Source organism: Strix aluco, chromosome 3 (genome assembly GCF_031877795.1).
Source record: "Strix aluco isolate bStrAlu1 chromosome 3, bStrAlu1.hap1, whole genome shotgun sequence".
NCBI lineage: Eukaryota > Metazoa > Chordata > Aves > Strigiformes > Strigidae > Strix > Strix aluco.
This window is the reverse complement of record NC_133933.1, coordinates 42,849,854-42,875,661: the sequence shown is the minus strand read 5'-3', so window position 1 is coordinate 42,875,661 and position 25,808 is coordinate 42,849,854. Positions and strand designations below refer to the sequence as shown.

At 39.5% G+C, this 25,808-nt stretch overlaps 1 protein-coding gene across 5 annotated transcripts in view; it reads left to right on the top strand.

Annotated features, from left to right (window-relative positions):
- The first annotated feature begins 4,284 nt into the window (after positions 1-4,284).
- The window catches only part of SPAST (spastin), a 40,349-nt gene continuing 18,825 nt past the window's right edge, over positions 4,285-25,808 (top strand). The window contains exons 1-7 of one of the 5 annotated variants that reach the window (XM_074818303.1): positions 4,286-4,806; positions 8,838-8,921; positions 10,176-10,259; positions 15,886-15,981; positions 23,112-23,296; positions 24,337-24,470; positions 24,796-24,889. In XM_074818303.1, coding sequence (XP_074674404.1) covers positions 4,398-4,806; positions 8,838-8,921; positions 10,176-10,259; positions 15,886-15,981; positions 23,112-23,296; positions 24,337-24,470; positions 24,796-24,889 — 1,086 coding nt within the window. In that variant the 5' untranslated portion in view covers positions 4,286-4,397. Of the gene's footprint in view, positions 4,807-8,834; positions 8,922-10,175; positions 10,260-15,885; positions 15,982-23,111; positions 23,297-24,336; positions 24,471-24,795; positions 24,890-25,808 lie in introns of all 5 variants that reach the window. The other 4 variants (XM_074818302.1, XM_074818307.1, XM_074818305.1 and 1 more) reach the window with 4 other exon arrangements.

The window sequence follows — 25,808 nt, the reverse complement described above, 5'->3', positions numbered from 1 at the left end:
CGGGGCGAGGCCCCGCCCGCCCGGGAACCGGCCTGCGGGGAGGGGGAAAACAGGCGGGAACGGTGCGCGGCCGGTGATGATGTCACCCCTGGGCGGGGCCTCCCCCGCCCTCAGCCCCTGCTCATTGGCGGGTGGGCGCCTGGGGGCGGGTCGCTGGGCGGGGCGGGTCGCGCGGCGGTTTTTCAACCGTCAGAGAGGGGCTGAGAGGGGTGTGGTGGCGGGCGGTGTCGTCAGGGGCTGGCTGGTTCTGGCCCGCGTTTGATAGCGTGGTCGGCATTACGGCAAGTGGCTCTGACTGAAGCTTTTGTTTTGTAAGGTAATTTTCCTCACCGAAGCGGAGGCTCGGTCCTGACCCCGGTTAACCGTTTCGAGGTGTAGCCCGAGAATCTTTGGTTAAGGCCAGTTGTGGGGGAGCAGGCAGGTGATTCCACCTGTACGCGCTCTGACAGGGCTAGAACTGGCGGGATGTTTCTCTTCTCCAAATAAACCTTTAAAAAACACTGGTCTTTGAAAGTTTTGTGGTACAGAAATCTACTAATAATCAATGCAGTCTGATGTCTGAGGAGCTCACTGTGATGTTTGTGCAAAATAACTCTGCTGAAGCTAATTGAACTGAAAAGGGGGTTCTGTTAGTGAAATAACCTTTCAGAGCTGTGTTGAGTACAGTTTGAAAAACAATGACTCTTGGTGATTCATTTTGCCCAGTTGTCTCTTCAGAAAAATGCAGCTGCTCAGCTTTCTCTAGATACTGGCTTTAATCATCCTGTCTTGACTTGAAGCTACCAAGAAATGGAAAATCTACTGCCTCTTTAGTTGTGCTGTTGCAAGTTGCACCACTGTTTAACATCCATGCCTGACTTCTTTGTTTTGTTTTCATTAGGAATTAAATTCTGTGCCTGGTAACATGGTTTGTGCTAGTAGATTAAAAAGTCCTTTTTATTTTTGGGTTGAGAAAGTAGTTACATTCCTGTAGTCTATTTTTTTTTTCTTTTGAGAAAATAAACTTTGTTATTTTACAACCATAGGTCTATTCCTTTTCCTGTCTTCTTGCTGCAGTGATGACAATGCATATGAATGATCTAGCCAATGCTCTTAAAAGATCAACAATATAGAAAAATGACAGAAAATGCAATGTTCTCATTAGATTATGCTCTGTAATCATCTAATGATGAAGTGTGTTTACATCAGTGAATTTGAAATAATGTTTACAGAACTGGCAGTTTGATAATCAGGCTTAAAAACTGTGATGCAGTCAGTCACAGCTCTGATACTCAACTGAAGGACTTGGTGGTGTAGCAGAACCGCATGTGCCTTTGTGTCAGTTTGAATACCTAGTGCTGGCAACTTTAGCTGGTGTTGAGGAAGCTAGGTGAAAATACAGAAGATAAAATCCTGATACTTTTTCTAAAACTTAAACAAAACAGGAATACAAATAAATTCTTTATGTGAACAGGTGAGGGTGAAGAGGTGTATGCTGTTCATTGAGGCTCTCTTCTAATTTTTTGTCATGTTCTAACAAGTGACATTTTAGATAATTACATTTAGAATACCAGAAATGGCAATGGCTACCAACAAAAAGAAATCCTTTTACCCCTAGCCCCCTGTTTCCCCACTTCTACATTCTCTATTGTATTCAGTTTTTGCAGTGATGTCATCTTGGGAGTGAGAAGAGCTTTCCTAACTGGACCTTTTGTGTGATAGTAAATTGTGATGTCAGGGTAGTGGCACCTTTCTAATTCCTATGATGTGCTTGTCTGCTCTGATTTCAAAACCTTTTGCTGAGATACCACATTGTGCGTCCTGTATTTTATGAGTTCTTAATCTTCAGAGCAAAGTCAAATGAGGTGGATGAGCTGATCTAACAGTTGACAACTCCAGAAAACCCGAGGTTTCACTTCTTCCCCCCCCTCCCCCTTTTCTGGTGTTCACCAGAACCCTTGCTGAGCCAGGACATCTCACTAAGCCAGCAGAAAGCAATCCATTGCTCTGGTTTAAGGCTTTTTTTTTTTAAAAAAAAACCCCTACATTAATTTTATGCCAGATTATTAATTAGAATAGTCCACAGACAAGTCCTAATGACTGCTAGAGCCAGCTTAATATAGGAGGGTAGGGTGATTCAACTTGCAGATCGCTAAAATATTTAGTAGCCACGATAGTGAACAGATTCTGCAGGTTCTCACTAAAAGCATTATAATTTGCTCACAAGCCCTGACTGATGTCTACTTCTGAAGCTCTGCTTTGGCTTAACAAGTTGTTTTTCCCCTAACAGGTGCACTGTTTACTACTGCATCAGGCTATATTTCATTGCCATGATAGTCACATGACCTACAAAGGTGTCATTCTACATTTTTAAAAAAGTAAAAATAACTGAATAGATTGAGTAGTCAGGATTGTTTGAGATTCACTGTCTTCCTATTGTCATTCAATCTGTCCTTTAATTTATTAACAACTTATTCCTTCACCAGCTTTTCTACTATTTTGCTCAGGAATGGAATGATACTTTAGATAGTAGATGTGTAACAGAGACTGTAGATTGGTAATCTGTTGTCACGTGGTTTATTTCACTTGACATTTCTGAATGCTACATAGTATTAACGCTGCTTGAAGTTTCTGGAATTCCTTTGGTATTCCAAAATTTGGTAAATTTTTATACTGGGAAACGAGATTTCTTTTTTTTTTTTTTTTAAAGGACAGCTAGGTATATTGAAAAAAATAAAAATACATATTGAACTTTTTCCAATCATGACGGGACTGGAAAACACTTAATGATATTTTCATAATACATCATCCTTCTTACAAAATACAGAAGAAAAATACTTAATGAACCTTACTGAGTTTTCTTTGGCACTGATAGGTTTACTATCTCTGTCTAATAATGGTTCTAGATCATGAATAGTTATGTTATATATTTATATGTTAATAAAATTATGTATTTTATACAATAAGAAAACTAATACTTGGTTCTATAATGAAAAGAAAAATTCTCTCCTTGGTCATTTAAGAAAAACAATACATATTACTAGGGGGAACTGTCTGTCCTAGGAGTCATAAGCAAACAAGAAAAAAACCCACTAGTTTTATAGTAATTTAGGAAAGGTCAATAAACACCGGGGACAGTAGTGATTTCCATTTGCCATATCCTTTTAATTAACACGCCCCACCACACCCAATTTCTTGCTATAAACTGGGGAAGCTAGTGGGTGCACTGAATGAATTCATAGTGTCTTCCTGCACTTTTGGGACAGCCTAACGTCTGCGGGTCCGGGGTGCAGGAGAGAGATGATCGGTCATAACGTAACCTCAGTAGCTCTCAGTATTTTGTTTGTAGAACAGTGAGGTTGTGACAAAGCAAAGCAAACAAACAAAACAGCCAAAAATAAAAGGGGGGTAGGATTGAAGCACGGAGGAAGGGGTTTGCTATCGTGTTGAATATTGCAGTAGCAAAACTAGGAACGTAACGTGAGAATGCTGATGTGCGGGTGCCTCCCCTTGTACGGCTGAGCGGACGTACCAAAGCGTTTTAAGATTTGAAATAAACCAGAGGAGTAGGGAGCTGGCGGATGTCTCATCATGCAAGACTCAAAGAAATAAATAGTATCGTCGGGCAAGTAATTGGTAACAGCGGCTGGGACAACTGGGTATTCACATTTGTAGTGAGCGTGGAAAAAGAGTTAAGATCTTCCCCCAGTGATGTATCCGTAAGGATACTCGGTTACATGCGTTGCCCCCAGGCGGGAGGCGGTCTGTCATTTCACCCCCAGCAACGCGGCGCAGACAAAGCACCGGCCGACAGCCGCTCGGGGCGGTTCTGCAGCGGCGGGAGGAGGGGCACAACACCTCGCTGGCTGCTACAGCCCCGGCCGGCGTCAGGGGCCGGGGCTCGGGAAAAGGAGGACGTTGTCCCCAACCCTCATCTCGCTCGGAAAACCACCGCGCGCGGGGGGGGCCCGCTCTGCGCTTCGCCTGCAGGGCGGCTCACGACTCCAGCCAGAAAAATTAATTTTATCAAATTATTCCTCGTCCTTCCACTCGGCGTGTGTCAGCGCACTGAAACGCAGCGGCCCCGGCCAGGCCTGGAGCGGGCGACCGCCCTCCTGCCGGGCCCTCCCCGCCGGGCCCCCCGTTCTGGGCGGCGGGGCCGCCGCTCCCCGCTCAGGCCGCGCGGGACGCAGCGCCGCCGCCGCGGGGCACGCCGGGAGCTGTAGGCGCCCCGCCGCGCCCTCCCGCCTCCCATTGTCGCTGTCGCGGCAGCGGCCAGAGCGGCGGCGGCGCCCCGCGCTCGGCCAGGGCCGCTGCGCGCTCCTCCCCCCGGGGCCGGGCGAAAGGGGCGTCGCCGGCGCCGCCGCCATGGCCGGTTGTTGTCAGTCCCTGGCAGCGGGTTATGGCGACGGCGGTGAATGAATTCTCCGGGCGGCAGAGGAAAGAAGAAGGGCTCAGCCGGCTCCAGCTCCGCGCCCCCGGCTGCCGGGGCCTCCCCCTCCTCGCCGCCCGGGCCGGCCCCCCCCGTGCCGCCGGCGGGGGCGGCGGCAGCAGCGGCCTCCCCCCACAAGCGGAACCTGTACTACTTCTCGTACCCGCTCTTCGCCGCCTTCGCCCTGCTCCGCTTCGTTGCCTTCCAGCTCGGGCTGCTCTTCGCCTGGCTCTGCGAGCGCCTCTCCCGCGGCGCCCTCATGGCCGCCAAGGGCAGCAGGGCCGGGGCCGGCGACGCGCCCGAGCCCGGCGGGGCGCCCGAGACGGTGCGGGCCTGTCACAAGCGGGCCTTCGAGTGCATCTCCATGGCACTGCGCATCGACGAGGACGAGAGAGGTAGGGGAGTGCCGGCGGCCGCCCCGGCCCGCGGGGGGAGGCGGGCCGGGCCGGTGTAGGGCGGGCAGGGCCCCTCGGCCGTGCGCCGGCGGGCCGGGGCTGCCGCTTTCGGCGGAAAACAAACAAAGCCCGCTTATGTGAGAGGATCTGTGCGAGGGGGGCGAGCTGCCTGCCGGTGCCTGCGTGCGGTCAGGGCGCTCCGCTCCCCGCCGGCCCCGGCCCGGCCCGGGTCTGCAAGCTGCGGCTCAGGCTCGTTCCCCACGCAAAGCAAGTCTTCGCGTCACCCGATAACTTTAAAGTTTTTGGTGCGGAGGTCTGGCTGAGGCGATTAAAAGTCGGCGGGGGGGCGACTGTAACTAGCTTTCGGCTCAACCCAGCCAGCCGGACAACAAAAGCGCCAGGGACAATAATGAGGGGGCATCCGTTAACGTACTGACTGACAAATGGTGGAAGTGTTGTAGCGTTCAGGAGACGGCCCGCAAACTGCCCATTTGGAGTCGCCTGACTTTTAAGGAAAGAAATATTTATTGCTATTTTGGCAGTTCTTAAAAATTACTTCTCTTAAGCTGTTTGATATGCTTACTCTTAAAACACCTATCACTATGTGACTAGGAGACCTTAAGGAAAATGTTTAGGATTCGATTAAACAAAACACGGGAGTGAGGCATTTTTTTGGGGTTTTTTTTTGTCTAGAGGATAAAAAAGCCATTGCTAGTGCATTTGATTTAGCTATTTAGTCTAAATGCAGCAGCACAACTCTGTCAGCACCCAAAAGGGGCATGCTGTGCTGGGTTTTAAATTTCTCTGGAAACATCAGAATAACTTATTATATCCTTTCAGTTGAGCTTTAGTGAAACTGCTATCCTAGAGGAGGAGGTTAAAAATATAGCAATAGGCCTTCAATGGAAGCTACATGCTGAGAGCACCATAGAAGCGAGGGATGTGTCTTGCTTTGCATTGACAATTTGGGAGTGGCAGTGGTAAGCTCTGGGAGGAAAAAAACCTGCCATGTGCAGCAAGGTTAGTTCAGAACACATCTATAGTATAAAAGCATTGAGGGTCATAGGAGCAAAGTGTGAAAGAAGGTGAGGTAGCTTAAGACTTCAGTGTTGTTGAAGGTTGCTCTGAGAAGAGTAGCGAAGTCTTAAATTATCAGGTGCCTATTCCACTGTTGTGGCTTTATAACTGTTGTGGTTGGTGGTTTGAAGGGTAAGCCTTCAAATACCGATTTTAATCATACACTTGCTTTATAGATATTTTTAGAGTTGTCGTATATGAATTAGCTGCACAGGTTGTACCTTTAGTAAGAAAAAAAATCTTTGCTCATAACACAAGCAGTTGCAAAGCTGCTACAACCCTGCAAATGCAATATTCCTTTCACTGAGAAAGAACTCACTTTCCTTTAATACATAGGTTTGTTATTTGCATATCTGTTTTTACTGGAATACATGCATACCTTTGAATTCATTTGATATGTAAACAAGTTTTTTTATAACTTCCAACAGAAAACAAGTTATTAGGCATAGTATGGGAAGCGGTTAGGATTTCTGGATTGTCTTAATATCCTGTTAATTATGTGGCATTTTTGCTGTTCTGGAAGATATGTGTGCTTCAGTAATTATGATAGAGCTTCTGCTAACTTTTATGCTTCTGAATTATTGGGGAAATTAATATTCTTGTTTTGGTATTTTCAAAATCAAGCTTAATATCTCTTCCTGGGACTGAGAAGCCACATGTGGTGGGTTGACCCCTGCCTGCAGCTAAGCACCCCCATAGCTGCTTGTTTACTCCCCTCAGTGGGACAGGGGAGAGAACATGAAGAGCAAAAGTGAGAAAACTTGTGGTTCAGCATAAAGACGTGTTAATAAGTAAAGGAAAGAGGTGAGGGGAAGACAAGTGATGCAAAGGCAACTGCGGACCAGTGCCCAGCCCAGCCAGTTTCTGAGCAATGGCTGCCTTGGGCAGCCCCCACCCTGTTTCTTCCTCTACCCAAGTTGTTACTGCTGAGCATGATACTACAGGATATGGAATATCCCTTTGGCCAATTTGGGTCAGTCATCCTGCTGGTGTCCCCTCCTAACTTCTTGTGTGCCACCAGCCTACTCACTGGGTATCTAGAGGGGGGAAAAAGAAAACCTTGAGGCTGTGCAAGCTGTTCAGCAATAGCCAAAACATTGGTGTGTTAACACTGTTTTAGTCACAGATCCAAAGCAGAGCAGGGTAGGGGCTGCTATGAAGAAAATTAACTCCCTCCCAGCCAGACCCAGTACAGCAGATCAGTGACTTCTAAGGAATGTGACTTTTTAATTGTACTTTTAATGTCTTAATCACTGAGAACTAGTGAATCATTCTGTGCGGATTCAGAGCACTACCTGTGCAAACAGCGCAGTGTGGTATATTGCTTTTAAAACTTCTCCAGCTGAAAGGTGGAAGTGAGATTTTAATGATGAACTTGGCATGTTTGCAGCTGCTCTTCAGAACAGCAAAGCAATTCAGGCAGTAGCAGAGGTGGCTGGAATCATCTCAAGTTTGATTTCTGATAGCCATAATCGGTATTAGATTTACACTGTAGTCAAAACTGTTTCTATAGGTGATGGGGAGAAGCTTAAAAAAAAAAAGGCTACAGAGAGGATCAGAGTCACTTAGCTTTGATGATTTAATTCATCTAGCTTTGTCCTTAGCAGTCAGGATATATGAGGCTGGCACAGAAAGGGCAGTAATAAAATGATTCCCAAGGTGTGCGGTGTACATGACTGTAGGAGGGTGTTGCTCCTGTGGTTTGTGTCGGTAAGAAGAGCAAGGCGTAAAATTACCTGCACAGGGTAGCTTGCCAGATTTTATTAAAAGATTTTGCATCTGGAGGGGAGCAAGAGAAAACCTTTATGAGGTTTCTAGAAATGTATTGAAATATTTTTACTGGCACTAAAATTTGCTAGAAAACAGGTTTGGGATTGAAGTTATCAAAAGATAACTTCAGAAGCAACACAATCACTGGTATCTGACACTTAGGAATAGTTCTGTGAAATGCTATCTCTTCTGAAACTAGGGTAATGATATCTGAAGGTTTCATTCTAGGTGCTCTTTTTTCTAACACTAGCAGTTTGTTAATGCTAATCAGATTTAAATTGTATTACCTAATGTGCTGTATTCCTGTGTGGAAAGGCATGCTTAGTGTGACATAGCTACTTTGCAAAAGTGTCTTTCCATATGCAGGCAAGTATCTTTTTAATGCAGAGTATTTATAGACGGGGAGCAATGTGAAGTAGATATGAGTATCTCTTCAATGGGTTATTTGCTGTCATGGTGTCAGATAGTATAGGTTAGGCGTAGGCATGTTCATGGTTGTGTTTGCTATAATACCCATTTAGGACACTGTGGCACAGAGGTGTGCTCTAATTCTGTCTATTGTACTTCTTATGAAAGTTGACATACGCCTGCAATACAGCAGTTTTGTGATAGGATAAACAAAGAAATACCCCAGTGACAAATGAGCTGCTCTGTACAAAAGTTAACCAGAGGGAAAGTTTCTCTTGTCTCACTCTTGTAGTATCTTCGACTTGGCACTTTTCTTCTTGAGTTTGTGCTCCTTGTGTTACTTTGGGTTTGACTGTCACTGGAAGATTGAGAGGCATGTCTCAATTTGATGTTCCAGAAAGAAAGACTGTTCATTTCACCATTTCTGTTATGAATGAATGTGTAGGGTAGCTTTGTTACCTGTTTGTTTGGGTTTTTTTGTGTGGGTTTTTTTTTTTTTTAGGGGAAATGATCTCTTTAAGGTGGTTGGAGAAGTATTCTTAAAACAGGCAAAAGTGATTTGAGGCTGGTGTAGTACCTGTTTTTAATAGAAAAGCTTATTTGAAACTAAGTAGATATTAAGTTGACGGTGTCCCTTTAAGTGTTTCTGTGAATCATAGGGTTTTGTTCAAATATCTCTTAATTCCTCTTACTTGTTTTATGCAGCATTATACGGAACCATTCCTAAGATTTTAATTCATTACAGAAAATAATGGGTTCACTTCCTTTTTAAGCAGGACAAAAGGAACAAGCTGTTGAATGGTATAAGAAAGGAATTGAAGAACTGGAAAAAGGAATAGCTGTCTTAGTAATTGGTCAAGGTAAGCCAGTTTTGAGTTTTGTGGAAAAGATTTTGGTTTATGGCTTCTTCAAAGTGAGGAATCAATATTGCTAAATATGGTAGGTGCTAGGAATGGTCTGCTGTATGAATTCATTCGTCAGAGTGTTTCTTATCCTGTTTTAGGTGTAGGTGAACACTGGTCCATTACTCTGTTCTACCTTAATGTTCTGGTCTGTAACACATGCAAATCTTGCTCCAAATATTTTCAGACTATGCAAAATCATAAACAGGTAATAAAAATTCTGAAGTAAAATACTTGATTTCTTATATAATGGGAATGCCAAAATATTGAGTTCTGATTTGAAATGCCAAAGTTTACGGTTCATGCTCTCACTTATGCAGAATTTTATATTCTCTTCAGTATAACTACAAAAGAAACACTTCAGTTGGGAATGGTCTAGCACTGTGTTTTTGAATAGCTTATGCCAAAATAGCTGGACATTTCCAACAGAGGAAAAAAGGCATCTGTGTATATGGAAACATTTTAAGCTGTAGTGTAGAAGCAGGAATGTATCATAGAGAAATAGGTGTAGTGAAGGACTTGCGAAGAGTTTCTGTCCTCAAAATGATATAATAACCCAAGCCTGTAACTGCTTTTGCAGATGGCTGTTTTGTTCCTCAGCTATGTTTAGAAATGTTTGTGAACAGTATATGGAGACGTGTTACTTATGTAGCAATACCAGTGGCATTTGATAGAACCTAAGTTGCACAGTTTAAAACAAAACAAAAAAAAGCCTTGAACAGGCATTATTTTTTTTTAGGCAGGGGTGATATTTAATGTTTGTAATTGTGTGTTTTGAAATGTAAAGGGACACAGTCAACTGAATTTAAATCTGTTAATTTTACTAAAGTGAATTATTTCAAATTGTACTTGCCTCTCAGTCACTTTTCAAGCTTTTTAAAAAATCTTTTTTATTTGACTTCTGTTTAGAAAAACACAGTGACAAAGAACATATATTAGATCAGCATGAAATGTTAGAGAATATGCAAAGTGAGGATTGGCTTCCCACTGCTCTACGAGCAATATTGTAAAGTGGATAGTGTCAACTAACTTTAAATTCTTGATTAAATAGAAAGATTTGGGATTTTTCCATTAGTTTTGCAACAGTGTTCCTTAGTGGAGGGGGTACATAAGGGGTGGGAGGAAGAGGAGGGAAGGCTGGGTGTCAGTATTTTAGCACTAAAGAAAGTTAATTTGCCGAATTGTGTTTTAACATTGATTTTTCTTTGTAAGGTGATCAGTGTGAACGGGCTCGACGTCTGCAATCTAAAATGATGACAAATTTGGCAATGGCCAAGGATCGCTTGCAGCTTTTAGGTACCAGTTACAATTCATGACTTTGGAAAGTTTGTCATTATTTGCACAACTTCATGTAATGCATTATTCTAAAATGTTACTTTGATTTTTAAAGTGGAATCATTATCTATGTAGGGTCTCTTAAGTTGTGTTTTTAGTTTTTTAGAGTAAGCAATACCTTTTCAGTGCTGTTGATGGATTTTGAAATTGGAATCTCATGACCCACTTCCCTGTGCCTTAAGGAATAGGTGTAAAACTAACCGAGAAGTCTTTATATCCTAGCATGCTTGACTCATAAACTGAGGAAGTCTTGACTAGCTCTTCATGGAGTTAGTTTAGGATTTTTGTGTTAGAACCATAGTAAAACTTATGATATATTGCTAAGCATGAGTGTTAAGTGTGCCTTCTGTAAGTGTAACTACTTCATGTTCTGTTAGTTCTGCTGTCAATTATATAACAATTTTCCTGATTATTGGTATGTACTGTAATAATAATCTTTTAGCATTATGTAGACCATAAGGTTGTGAAATCCTAATTCTTGTAATTTTTATCTAATAGTGTTCTATTTTAAGACTAGCAGGTAAGATTACTCCTTTTCAGAAGCATAGTGCTGTATAATTTTAGCTTTATCAAAATTAAGTGTGTATATAAGCTCTTAATGGACAGAGTAAAACAGGCAGGATTGGAAATGGCATCTTGCTGTGCATGATGAACAAAGGTCCCCCCATCGAGCAGCAAACCCACATCTTTGTGTAGTGCATCCTCTAAATTGAGAACTTTGAATATGCTTTCAGTTCAGAGAGTAAAACGTAAAGGGTTTTTTTTTAATGGCTCTTTGAGGGACAACTAACAAATGTACTTGAGTTTAACTTGTATATCTGCAGCTTTAGTCTTGCACTATGTAGTTTTAAGTTCTACTAACTCCCTCTCCTAGGAGCACGTAGAGCAGACAGAAAAACTCATGTTTGTTTCTCCTCTTCTACTTTGTGATTCTGTGGTCCTAACTGTTGATTGACAGGGAAGTTGTGACAACCACAAGGAAGTGAATCCCTTTTGTTTCTCTTGAGTTCCTGGTGTCCTTGGTTCTTTTTGAAAAAAAAGTGAAGGAACATGGGGTGAAAGAGGCTTTTGGCTTCTATGCTTTTACTACGGGTGTTTGTGGGTAGAACCTTAGTATCTGCAGAAAAGAGATTTTATACTCATTAGGGTTAAAGGCTGACTTCTAGGGGTAATACAAACTAGGGAACAAAAGAGTGAAAGTGATTGCACGCTAATGATCTTTGATAAAGTATGGCTTGTTGCTGACAGCCTAATTGCAAGTAATTAGGATTTCTTTAAAAAAATTTGCTGTTCTTTGAACCTTGAAGTAGTAATGACTGTATTTTGTGGGCAGTGCTTCATTCTTGCTTGTGTTATTGTAGTAGAACTTGTGATGTTAAGTTGCTTACTTGCTGTGCTCTGATTGAAAAGATAAAAAGGGTAAACATAGCGAAAACCCTAAAGTTGAAGTCAAGCTGGTACATTCATCTTTACTACCAGAATGTGTGATCACTTGCTTCGCTTGTATTCACTTCAGTTGTATTCTTCATTCAGAGTGCAGATTGAAGGGTAAATGGATAGACTAGTGTTTATTGCATAAGTCGGTGTCAAACAGGGTTTTATTTCATTTTTACTTTGAAATTGTCAGAAGTTTAGTACTTTGTTCTACTTAGGTTCTTGTTCAGTTTGCACTAAGGATCTTCCTCAAACAATGTACCTGAGAGCAAAATTTGGGTAGAAAGGAGCAAGTGAGATCATCTGCCTTCTTAGGAAGAAAAAAGATGTGTGGAGAGATACTGCAATGGATTTAAATCCCTGCAAGCTTGATCATTATGGTTCTATTTGGGTACTATCTGTTATGCTATCTAACCAACTTTCAAGTATTGACAGCATCTGTTTTTATTACTTTATATGTTACTTTACATGAATTTTGTAGAAATTTAAACATAATCTAGAGTTGGATTGCATGTGCAATTATAAACATAACTTTTAGCTTGGTACCTTTAGTAACAGATATTTGGAAGTTTTTAAGTGGTGTAGAGGCTCTTGAAGTTCTTAAGGTTCAATAAAGTTATCTTTCCTATGAATCCAACTCTTTAAGATCAAGGAGTAAGTGTTTTCCTCTAGTCCTGTGGAATTTCTCCATTTCTTAAGGGAGAATAGGCAAGTCCTTTATTGCATTAGTTGGGAGGATAAAACAGACAAAGTAGGCAATATCAAACATTTCATCCTGCTTGCTAGACAGAGATGTGATTGCAGACTGCCTAACTGAAGCGCTATCCAGTCAGGCAAGTTACATTGGTAATATGTAGAAAGTGAAAATTAAATCATATGGATTATAACTATGCCTTAAAAGTGATCAGTGCTTTGGTTTTTTGAAAAGTGTTGGATCATCAGTGTAAGCTTAAGTTGCCGGACACCACTGATGGAGGTGTTGGACACCACTGATGGGAGTGTGATGTCTGATCGCACCCATGTGTTATCACCATCTGTCATCACACCACTGATGCCTTTTAATGGTCGACCCAGAGGATGTAGCTACTTACCTTGGGTGTTGGCTTTACTATCTTGAGTCTAAATTACTGTCTCATATTCTGTTTAAAGCTGTCCTATGACACAACCTGGAAGCTGAAGTTACTTCAGGTATGTTTCAGAGCACCTCAGGGTGACTCAATCACTTTGGCAGTCCAGTGACAATACTGAGTTGTGCTAGCTGTCAGGGGACTTCTGAGTTCTACCACATAAATTGGTGGCAGCCCCGTTTCTGACATGGTTTACGGTGTGTTAGCTGTGCAGTTATTTAGATGAGTGGATAAATCTTGCTCTGATGGACATAGACCTGATCTCTCCTGGATGACTGATCACACATGTTGGAAAAGTTGTATTTTATATATTTACAATCACAGGAGGATATTTGTTTTCTACAATTGATACATAAAACTCAGCAGTTTGCTGCTCCTACAGACAACACAATGTCCAGTGCAGCAGTATTCAGTTCTAGTGCTATACATGTGTTGTACCAGTCTGTGTTCTCCCATTTCAGAGACACTTTCTGTAGGGGGACAGATTTCTGTTGACACCAGTGCCTTTCTGTGTACTATGTATAGCTTCAGTATTTTGGTTGAAGGATGCACACGGCACATAATTAAAATAACTTTCATCATCATCCTCTTTGGTAACAATTCTGCCTGTGTTATAGATAGGGGCTTCAATGGACACCTTTTGGGATTCTTCCATTTTTCTAGATGTCATGGTGGTTTTGCTTCAGGCTTGTGTTTTAGGGCAGTGGTTTTTTTATCAGAAATCAGTTACCCTGAAATCAAGGTCTTGTGCTGCCTAAATAAGACAACAGCTGCAGTGGTGTTTATTTGGTAGGTTTATGTCAGTGTTCTATCATCAAGGAGAAATAATGAATGAGATTCTGTAAACTTTTTTTTTTCCTCAATGACTGGAGACACAACGAGAAAGCATTTAAATGGAAGGTGATAGGGTGTCCTCTTAATTCCCTGGAATAATATTTAATAGCTCAATTTATTTTCATTATTCCAGAGGGCTCTACAGCTATTCAATCTCAAAACTACATAAAGCAAATATATTGCTTTCCTTTAATGTGCAATATTAAAATGACATATTAATATGTAATGTGATAGGAAGACAGTGTGTGAATTGAAACTGGACAACAGTTGGCTTATGGTTTTTTGTTGCAGTTTTGAAGTTCCTGAATATGTGAAACTTGCTAAGCCATTGATAATTGTGGTAAAACCCCAGTCTCAAACTGTAGTGTTGAAGCAAATAGCATTTCCTGAATTCCTGCCCAAGCCAATTGATTTTATTATGGTCACTCGCTAGCAGGTTTTTTTGTGAAGTTCAGAAACATTCTCCAAAACTTAACTGCTTATCTAATATCTTACCAAGTCTATTAATACTAATTTTGTTTCCTGAGCTTCTCTATGTACTTTCCATTCAGATTTCATGCACTGGGCAGGGAGTAGACTACTCTGCTGTCTCCTTCTATAGTGCTGCACCCACTAAAATAGCACACTGTGTTTACAGTCAGTCATAGTAAAAGGACTTTTCTTAGACTTCTTTAGAGCAAGGTTTCTTAGGGTAACTTCTTGCAAGAAGTTGCAAAGCTTGTGGTTGTTTGTGGGCTGTTCTTGTGTGACTAACATTTTTTTGTTTTACTGTACCCGACTCTTCAATGCTTCCAATTTAAAACAAAGTAAACCCTGGGTGCACATACTAATCTTGAACTTTAGCTTTTCACATTTGCCTGTGGCTATTAAGTTTTCACTCAACTGTATCTTCTTCAGTCTGAATATTATTATTAAACCATTACTTAAACTATTGGGTCTAAAGATACTTTTCAGGGAAGAGTGAGTGATCAGGAGTGGGCAGAAGAAGAAAGAAATGAAGCAGAAAGACTGGAAAAAGATCTGTAATAGACAAAGAAGTGGAAGCAAGGAAGTGTTTATACTTGTTGATTGTACAACCTGCAAGTTCTGAATGGCAATTCTTCCTCCAGTCAGGGCATTTATGATCATGGGTGCGCATATTTTCAGTAGAGTTTCTTTTGCAATATGTGCTTTCGTGTTGCCAGAGGACGTTGCTTCTCTACTTGGCCCTCTCTCTTCCTGCAGTTTCTTGGTACTGTTATCTCCTGGGGGAGAGGAGAGGAAAAAAAGGAGGGGGAGGGGGAGTGTTACAGTGTTTGCCTTGCATCCTTGCAAACCTTGTTTTGTTTTTACCAAAAAAGGGTGTGTGTGTGTGAAAATGGTGGGAGAGGCTGTAAAGCACCCCAAAAGTAAGGCCTAGAGGTTTTTAACTGCAGTGGGAAAAGCAGGAGTGGTAGGTGAGCTGCAGAGAACATACGGTTCTGAGACTTAATTCTTGTTTTGTGTCGTTTGCAGCCTTATGCCTCCTTGACTTGCGCTTTGGCTGGTTTATCATGACTACTTAATTTCTTTTTCCTTAATCTTTAACCTTACAAATCTTGTATTCAGATGTTTCTGAACTTAATCCTCTTAAAGGCTTGCATGACAATTTTATTGACTTAATTTCAAGGCAATTATATTTCTAAATAGAGATCTTGAAAGACATCATTGTAATGTATATACGGTGTTTTGCTTGAACAATTGAGGTTTCTGTAAAATGTCGACTGGCTGTTACTACTGAAGTGGAACATTTAATTTGCAGGCAAGTGATGACTCCTTGCAGCCGGTCAAAAGTAAGATCTTGGGGGAGGACTTTCAGAAATGGGTTATCAACACAAGTATTTAGTAAATGAAGTTGAATTTATCCTGACGGTTGCTTTTTTGGAAGTAACTACAATCACTAGACTGGAAAGATTGTTGTAATTAACTCGGCCGTAAATGGCTAGTTTTAAAGCTATTTTCAGTCACGTTCATACTGACAGAATTTTCTTACAAATTTGTTAAACATGTAGAATAGATAGAAATACTCCTTTTATCTTTAACCCGGTATCAAGTATAACAAAGCCAAACTTGACATTTGTGTGTTCAACATACATAAATTTTCTTGGTTCATTTTTATTTTTTGTTTGTTTATTTTGTCCTTTTTCCTCCCTCCCCCTCTGTCTACTGTGTAGAGAAGCTGCAGGCAGTTTTGCAAATTTCCAAGCCGCAAATGGAGGTCTGTAATGACAGTACTAACCTGGCATGCCGCAATGGACATCTCCAGTCAGGTGGGTTTGGTTTTACCAGTGCCTATTGAGGGGATGTCTCTCAGTTTCTGGTGTATTACAGGGAAAAATACGCAATGCTATGTTCTGGCACCACCAACTTTTAAAAAAACTGTTTTATATTTCTATTTTTAAAGGCTTTCTATAAAATACATTCCATCCTTTCTATGACTTTGACAACACTGTTTTATTTTGTAGTATTCAGTTCTCTCTTACAATGACTGTCCTAGAATTCAAAACTATTTACTAAGACAACATTTTAGAAAATATTTCTCATGGTATATTCTTAAAGGAATTAAATTAAAGCTGTTTTAGAAAGTGTCAAAGTCAATGTAGGATGTGGAGGTTATATATTGTGCCTACATAAGTAGTTCTTCCTTTATTGTATTGTGAGAGTGAATGTGCATTTGCATTAAGCTGCTTTACATTCCAGGGTTTTTTACTCTTAGAAAGTGATACATGATTAAAACAAGGAGGAAGAAAACAGCTCTTGCTTTTTGTCAAAGAAGGTTGTCTTTATCCTTTCCCAGAAGACTGCACCAGGGATACTAAAGTACCAGAAGTAAACTTATTTGTCCATACACAAGGACTAAAGTTGCTGTGCTATTTATGAATTGTCTTCAGGGAATGTTTTAAGCCAGCAGTAGGATATTGTCACAACTGTAATCTCAACTGATGATCTGTACAGTAGATTTATAATGAGATTAAATAAAATAGAGAGCTAACAAGCAATGGAATGCGTAAAGCTTGTCTACTGAGTCAAGAGCAGTATTCAGTTTTTAGAGTAACTAAACTTGAAGCTTAGTGTAAACAACATACTCTTTTTTTAGCTCCATTTCTAGTTTTGAAGTCGTCTTACTGTTTGGTTTTATTCTTTCCAATGTATGAGAAGTTAAAGTAGTGGAACTGTGTCATGTTAGGCACCTTTAGATTACTGTATGTGTGGTATTTTTCTACGTTTGTCAAAAAGATGTAGTTAAAATGGCTCTTTAGTATAAGTTCCTATGTAGATTGAGCTTGAGAACTCTTTACCTTAAATGATCCAATACAACTCTTGTCTTTATACCTCATTGGCTAGAGGTTGAATGAACAGATACGTACATACACACAAAAGTTGATAACATGCTCCATCTAATTCAGTATGAACAGCTTTTTCTTTAAACTCTTTATATGTTTTTTGCCTTTTTCTCAATGTATCTCAGAATTGGATGCTGCAGGAGAAGGTTAGACCGAGCTTTCACTCTTAAAAGTGTTAATTTAGTTACTTAAATCAGTTAGTAACAAAGCATAGAGTATCCATTGGCACCTACTGGAAATGAAAAAAACATTTTGCCAGTTCTGTGGCGTGTTTTTATTGGCAGAAATTCCTGTCTGCCAGGACCAGCAGTAGGTGGTTGATGTTGGTAAAGTTGTGGAAATTGCCATTAGTCAGTTTACCCATTTGGAGTCTTATTCATGGTGACATATAGAAGATGGATGACTGAACCATTTCTGCAAAACTGTGAAGGAAAGGGTAGTGAAACAACTGCAAAGGAAGATCCCCATGATCTTCCAGGGATGCTTTTTTCTGAGAAAGTGTGTTCTGACTTTCTGAAAAGGAATGCTGGCTAATGGAGAAACTTCCATTTACCAGGCTCAGGGGGATCTGAGAAGAGACAGAAGGACTAAAGGTGCCAGGTATCTACTGATTACTTTGAACAAGACTTCAGGAGGCTTCCATTTTCATTTATGTTGCCAAGGGTAAACTTTAGATTCGTAACTTGTGGAAGTTGGATGTTTACCCAAAGTATGGAACTTCTCCTGCAGCTGTGGGGTCCCTGATAGTACCAGGGAAGTCAGCCTATGAAGAGTCATCTGAATTTCTTAATTGGCTGGTGCTTACGCTTGCATGCTCACTCTCTCGTGCTCTCTCTGTCTCTTTTTTTTTTTTTTTTGGGTGTGGGGGGAGAGAGTCTTGTTTGTAAGATGTGCTACACTCTTTTAAAAATATTTCCTTTATACATGTTGTAATAAGGGTGATATTTTCACACAAACAAGAGCAATCATTTAAGAACACAAAGTTGATAACTGTACAAAATCAGCTTGCAGGCTACTTGGGATAAGAGGACTGCTCTTACTGAGACAGTAGAGGTGCTGCAGAGGTAGCGAGCCACAGGGCTCTGGCATAAGCTTCATTTTTCTATCTACATAAACTGTTACCCACACTGTTGCCTAATCAGGCTGGGCTTTTTAGAAGTCCAGGATTTTGACGTGTGAAACATGGTCATTCATAGTTTTAACATCAAGAAAATGCCTTTTTGCCCTTTCTTTGGTCAAAAAGTGATTCGCTTTCTTTCATTTGCCTTTAAAGGCCAAAGTCTTTAAAGATGTTATTGCTTCTTAATTCTGTATGACATTCTATTCTCACAGCTATACTGCACATTTTTTGTTTTCCAAAATGTTACTGATTTGAGATTCTTCCTTCTTCCAAGGTACTGTGTCAGCCTTTCAGACCAATTTACTTGATTCTAGCACAAATGACTACCTATCCCTGTCTTCCTCATTCATAGTTACCTAACTTACCTGAATAGCTAGAGATTTTTCTTTAAAGTTTATGATAGATTTGCAACGAGGTTTTTATAAGACCTCATTACAGCAGTATCACCTGCCCTTCAGTTGCAGAAGGCTATGCAGTAACTTGTCTTAAGAGTAATAACAAGTAGCCTTGATACAAAACTTTATTTTGAAATACATATTTATTGTTTAATTTCCATCATTCTTGTTCTCATAGCAATCTTAAATTGGATGTAAAACAATTTAACTGGTTTTGGGGGTTTTTTGCTCAGGCATGCATATTTTCCTCTGCATTGCGGGTTGTTATTTTTTGTTTTTTAAACTAGCTCGGGAAGGAGATTATGCCAGTTTTGCCAAAGGCAGTGTTTGAGTTTTATGAAGTTATTTACTGTGCATACAATACTAGTAGTATTACAGTAATTCCAGTGTACTATTTTACATTTAACATGTAAATCTCAGCGTGATATACAATCAGAGAAAGCATTAAATTTCTCTTTCTTACCACAACATTATCACTGTGCAAGTAGCTAGTATTTTATCTCAATTTTCACTCAGAAGGATTTGCTGACATGTCTGTAATAGTGGGCATATATTGGCAGTGTTTTTTAAGTTGCAAAAATTCTACTCTTAATACTGAAGTTTTTTAAAGAGTTTCCCAAGTGGAAGAACAAGTAGCAGTAAAAACAGTTTTTAACACCATAATTTGGCAACAGCGGTTGGACACAGCTCTATCAGTTCAGAAGGAGAACAACTGTGTCCCTGATCTGTGTAGCTGTGCTACCATTTGAAACGTGGAACAGGTACTTGTTAGTTGCTGAAATTTTCTGTTAGGTAGATTTTATTACTTGAATGTACCTATTTGAAAAAATCTGAATATAATCTTTGAAGGAATTACTATTTTGGGGGCTATTGTGAATGCTGATCTTGAATTAACTACATCTTGCAATTGGTTCATGTAGTTTGCTATGCAGTATTTGCAGAAAATGTATAGCTAAGCACTTCAAAGATGATTTTTTTTTTTTTGATAAAACTACATACGTAAAGTTACAGACAATTCTAGACTGGTGAATTATTGGGTTGTTTTTTCCATCTTGGAGTCCACAGGCCACATACAATAACTTCTCCTAATCACTTTATATCAGTATCAATAGGCATATGTAAGGAATTTCTGAAGAATATTCCCTGATGATTTTTAAGCTTTCACAGCTAAAAGCTGGAAACTGTTCTGCAATACTGGATTTGCTGCTGCTAATTTTAAACTGGGGTTTTTTGATGCTTAAAAAGGTATAAACCAGCAGAAACTTGTTTCTTAATATGATCCTTAATCTGGTTTAGATGCACGAAAGAAATTATAATTGGTTTGCTTTTTAGAAATACAAAGCATGCTGTTATCTTTACTAAATAAATAAGCTAGAGATGCGTTTTTCTCAGATTGTTTCTGTGTTTCCATGTGTGTAGTATAATCAAGCTTCTCTTAAAGCTGTTTGAACGTATCCTTACTTCACTTTACCTTTAAAAACAGTTAAATATAATGAATGCATTTTAACATTTGTGTGAGGGAGTCTGAAATTGGGCATCTGTGTCTGCAGCTTATCACAATTTAACCAATAGAAAACCTTAGACAAAATTTTGCTCCTTGTTTGTAATTTGCTTGTTGTGTATATATTTGGATGACAGATTAAAATTACAGAAATGCTTTCAGGACCGGATAGTTACTGGTTTTGTATTATCTAGTAGTGTTAGCTTGGAGCTTTGAAGTAAATTATTCTGTCCAGTCAAGAATGAGAGAGTAAAATCAAAATTATCAAGCCCCTATTACTATCCTATAAGTATATATGAAGTAGACAATTGAATTGTTCTGTGTTTCAAATACACTTGAAAAAATACCATGGTCTGTCTGTGTCATTAGAACATATTTTAGGCACTTCCTTACTGTTTTATACAGAAGAGTGAAACATCTGGCAAAAGGCTGCTGGAGATATTGCAAGGGTTTTAAGGCCACTCGCAGCATGTTTTCTGTCTTTCAGCAGATGACAAATACAAATGGATAAGAAATGTGTTTTGGGGGTTTTGCGTTTGTTACAGCAAAACATATATTTTATATAATGAAATAATAGGGCCTATCAGTCTGACAGGAGACATACATGTGCTCTTAAACACTTCACCTTTTAGAAATAGGTAAACTTTAGATAAACTCTGATTCTGAAAAGTTTGATCACATTTCTGTTTGCTTCTTCAATGAAAAATTGTATATAAATGAAGTTTTCCTCTGGAGTTGACACAGAACAACTATGTTCAAGAGTAGTACATCAGTGCTTCTTTCTGTGCTATGCATCAGGACTGACCACAGGACATATGTAAACTTAGTGATCTTGATTCCTGGAGGTGTAGCTAGAGTAAATTGTAATTTGTATTTAAACCTTTCTTTTTTCCCCTTCCCCTTCCCCTTCCCCATTTCCAGCTTCCTGAAATACTTCTTACTTGTGCAATTTTATGATACTCAAAATTGCAATGTATGTGTATTGTTCTCAATAATGGGAGTTGTTCTGGGAAAGTGTGATTATTGAGCAACATGTTATGGTGAAGGAGATGGAGAAAAACTACTTTAGTTTTTTGAAGCCTTCCCATGTTGACTTTAAGCCAGCTGTGCAAATGAGGCTGAAGGGGAAAAAAAAACCCAAACAACCACCAAACTGAGTGCCACCTTTTGCTTAAATTGGACCAAAGTGTTGAGTAGCTAGGATTTTTTAATAGATTCATATACTGCTTTTTTGAACTTGAACATTACTAAGTGTGCCTAATTTTGAAGAGTTTTTGACTTGGAAATTCCTGTGCAGGAATGACTAAGTAAATTTAATCAGTTTTGGATCTGTGTGTGATTTAATCAGTAGCCAGTTTTGGGGTTTTTTGTTTGTTTGTTTTTTACAAGAAATATCTTGCACATAAATGTAACTAGTCATATTCTTCAAGTTCCCTTGTTTTCTTGCATATTGATAAATCTGCATTATTTACAATAAGCCCTGCAGAATTTCTGTAACTCTTAAAATGGGTAGATTTGTGACTGAAGAAAGGCTTTAAAAGCTTGTTAGCTAAGTAGTTCAACACACAGATAACTGCAGGTTGTGTGAAGATTTGCTACTGGTATAGTATGCAAGACTTCTATGTTTAAAGAGTCTGAGAACATGGAGTAATTAATTGATCCTTCCATGATACTGCTTCACTGCAGTAGTCTTGAACTTTTTAAACACAACATTCAAAATGATGAAGCTTTCTACTTAAAGTATTTTTCACTGAATGGCAATACTATAAACTAAAAATTCTTTGTAGAGTCATTGGCTTCCTTAAAAATCGGGATTCTTTGGCTCATTGCTTAAGACTAACCAGTCAAACTGAGTTGCAGATTTCTGAAATCTTAGTGAAGAAACTTGTGGCTGAAATCCATCTTGAGCTTCCTTGCCTCTGACGCTATATTTCTCTTATCTAATCAAAAGGCTCCTTAATCCTTTTAAAAGAATATAAAATAAGACAGTATTTAGTTTCCATTGCAGACAACAGTACTGTACTAGACAGCTTCCAGTACAGTGTTCCCACCACAAAGAAAACCGTGATCTGATGCTGTGCTCTAATCATTAACCAGCCTGACCAAACTGCGCACTCACTGTAGCGCGTTCTTACCTCTTAGTCTGTGTTTTGATGTTTTACACTTGCCATTTCTGTGCCGAGGAACCTTATTTTATTGTGTATCCCATACAGAGAATGTAGAAATCGAGTGCCATTTCATTTACTCTGGACCAAAATGGTCTTTTGTAGTTTGATGACCTGTGGCCAGGATGTTAAGTTTTATCTGTCACCTAATATGAGACCTTCCTGCTCATAATGGAGGTGAATTAGAGTAAGGGTGAATGGAATGTGTGGCAGTGTTAAATTCAGTGGTGTAATACAGTATTTTAAGACTTAATTTCAAATGTAGGAAGATAAGCTGCTTCAGAGCTGTCAATTCAGAATTTACTTACACTTTGAGATTCCTGAAGTGAAACAAAGTTGTAAGAAAAAGCTCCTGGTAGTTGCTTGCAGGTATAACTATTTTAATTTTCCCAAATTAAAGTGCCTTGATGAAGCTTCTGTGTAGAAGGTGTTAAATAGTCTCAGCTAGCATCCAACTAGCCTGCTAACATCGCTTAAGGAATGCATGCTCTGAACCTAATGGCTTGAGATTTGAGGATTATTATAATGATTATTTTTAGGAGTTCTTGGAAAGGAAAATCTTCTGGCTGGTGTTCTGCCTTCTTCTGTCTTAAGGAATAGATGATGTTCTTCCCTTGTTATAGGACCTAACCATGTCCAGTTTTTCTAAGATGACTTAACTAGTGTTGGTTTTGAGAACTCCTAAAAGTTCAAAACTTAACTTTAAGAGAAAGCTACAGTTATTATCCCTTTAAAAGTAGTAAACTTATTTAAAAGCTCACATTACTCTGCTATAATACTGTATTATATGTGTCAACAATACTGTCTTCAAGTTAGAATTCATGGTAAAAGTATAACTGCTAAAAATGTTCTCATAACATTGGTTTTCTTTATAGAAAGTGGAGCTGTTCCAAAAAAGAAGGATCCCTTAACACACACGAGTAATTCCCTTCCTCGTTCAAAAACTATTGCAAAAACTGGATCCACAGGCCTTTCAGGTCACCATAGAACACCTAGTTACAGCGGGATATCAACTTCTGTGTCTAGACCAGCACCTAATCCTGCAGCTTCAACTCATAAGGTATGGTAAGGATAAATACAGCAGTATACACTTGGAAAGTCCATGTAAATTCCAGAACAAACTTTGAATTTACTGCCTTTATTGCAGTATTGTAGTAGCAGAAAGTTCCTGGAAAAAAGAAACCTAACCCCCTAAATTTTTTGGCCAAGCCTCTGGAGCTAGACTGCACAGTGGATTTTACAAATAGTGAAGCATTGAGTGACTGCGTGGGCAAATCGGTATTAATTGTGATCACAGTAATAACTGATAATACTTGTTTTGAAAATTGCCTGGGAAGCTGAGGACAAATTATCTAGGAGAAGAATAAATATTACTCCCAGTATGTAAAAGGTGGAGAAAAAAATCCCTTTTACTCCAGAACTACAGATTATCCCCCCTCCACGTTCCTTCTCTTCCAAAGCATGTATGCACAGGTTGTATTGCAACAACATTGAAAAGCAAATTATGGTTAGATTGTGACAGAAATACAAAAGTAAGTCCTATACTAATAAGACAGAAAAATGGTGAATTTCTTTTGACCCATCTCTTTCCCTTCCATCCGTATCTCCCCCCTGCTTCTCCTACAATAAAGTAGAATAAAGAGCAGAATGGACAGATGCTCAATGCAGTTAAGCATTATCACTGCTATAACATGAAGGCTTTTAAGTAACCTGTTAGCCAAGTATGACAGCAGTAGAAATTCTTGCTTATAGGTATTGAGAGTCTGAAACAGTTTGTGATGCTCTATTGCTAGAGTGTGCTGGGGGAAGATACCATAGTTAACTACAACTAATTATCTTTAAAAAAACCCCAACAAACAAATAATCCCCAAACCAAAATCAAACCAAAAACCCCCTCTCCACTGGAGCCTAAGATGCTCTACTTGTGGCTGAATATGATAGTATGATTTGTAGCAAAATACAGCATCAGAATATCTGGTATGTGTTAATGTATTACGTCTTACTGAAGCATATGAAATGTAAAAGTAATTTTGTAAACAGTATGCTTTAAAAGTATGAAGCTGTTTTTTTGTTTGGGTTTTTTCCTTCCCCCCTCTCTAGGCTGTGCCTAAAAATAGCAGAACAAATAAGCCTTCTACTCCTACCACCGCTCCTCGAAAAAAGAAAGACATGAAGATATTTAGAAATGTGGACAGTAATCTTGCTAATCTTATCCTGAATGAAATTGTTGATAGGTAAGTCTGAAGAAAAGTAGGCTTTTCAATGCAGAAAACGAGCTTTTTGTTCAGTACAGTCTTGGTCCACTTGAAATGAAAATTAGTACTTTTTCTTTGTTGTGGGTTTTTTGGGGGTTGTTTTGGATTTTCTTTTTGTTGTTACTTTGGCAAAAGGATGAAAATTCAAATCAGAAATGCTTATCTTTTTAAATGCTTAGCAATATAAGTTGCAGATTTCCTCAGAAGGGTTCTGTATAAATAGTCAAATGCATTAAATTAGTCAGCTGCAGCTGAAAAAGAGTATCTCATTGTTAGACTAATTAGTATTCCATTTCTTTGTTAGTGGGCCAGCTGTCAAATTTGATGATATTGCAGGGCAGGAACTGGCTAAACAAGCTTTGCAAGAAATTGTTATCCTACCTTCTCTTAGACCTGAGGTAAGCAACTGGGTTTTGTTATCACACTGTCACAGAATCAGAAAAACGTATTGTGCTTCACACATGAAGTGGTGAATCTTGAATCCTGTCTTTACTGGTTATGATTGTTATCGATAGCCGTGTGGTGATAGCTGTCTTGGAAAAGGAAAATGAAGAATTTATGTGTTAAAATACTACCACAAAATTCCTTGTCTTCTGGTTAGTGTTGGAGAAAGTGACTGAGGCAATAGCTTAATAAAAATAAATGAAACAAAACAAAAAAACCCCCAGCAAATTACAGACCCCTAAAACAACAAACCAAAAACCAACAAAAAAAATCCTGGAAATTTGTGAGGCTGACTGTTCCAGATGGGTATAGCTGTGTGTCCAACCCTATATGGACATGTAGATGACAAAGCCGATAACTGGAAGAGTGAAACAGTTGAGATTTGTATAGGTAAATTAAATCATTACATGATCTGATTTGAAAAATAGTAAATTGGTATTTTGGTCATGTTCTCTGTGTGGATATTGGTTAGACATTCTGAATAGTCTATGCACAGCAGGAGGGGATGCAAAGAGTACACTGAGGTGTGTAACACTTGAGGGCAGATTTCCTCTTGGATGAGTAGAAATTGGTCATTCAGGTTTTTATGTTATTTATTGTAGGTGGTACGTCAGCTACTGTGACTTCCTAGATTCAGGTCTGATCTATGTACTGCTGGAATTTTCTGAGCCACTTTTATTAAGAATTAAATCGACTGTTTTCTAAAGTGGACTTGCTGAAAGCTGCTGGACTCTTGCAGAAATTTCATGAGACGATTTACTGCAGTGATGATTATTCAAGCAAAATTGCTGTTTGTTCTTTGTTTTCTTATGCATCTCTTCTGTCACATTGACGGGTGGCTGGAGTTGCTCTGTGGTCTGCCTCTTTAATGCA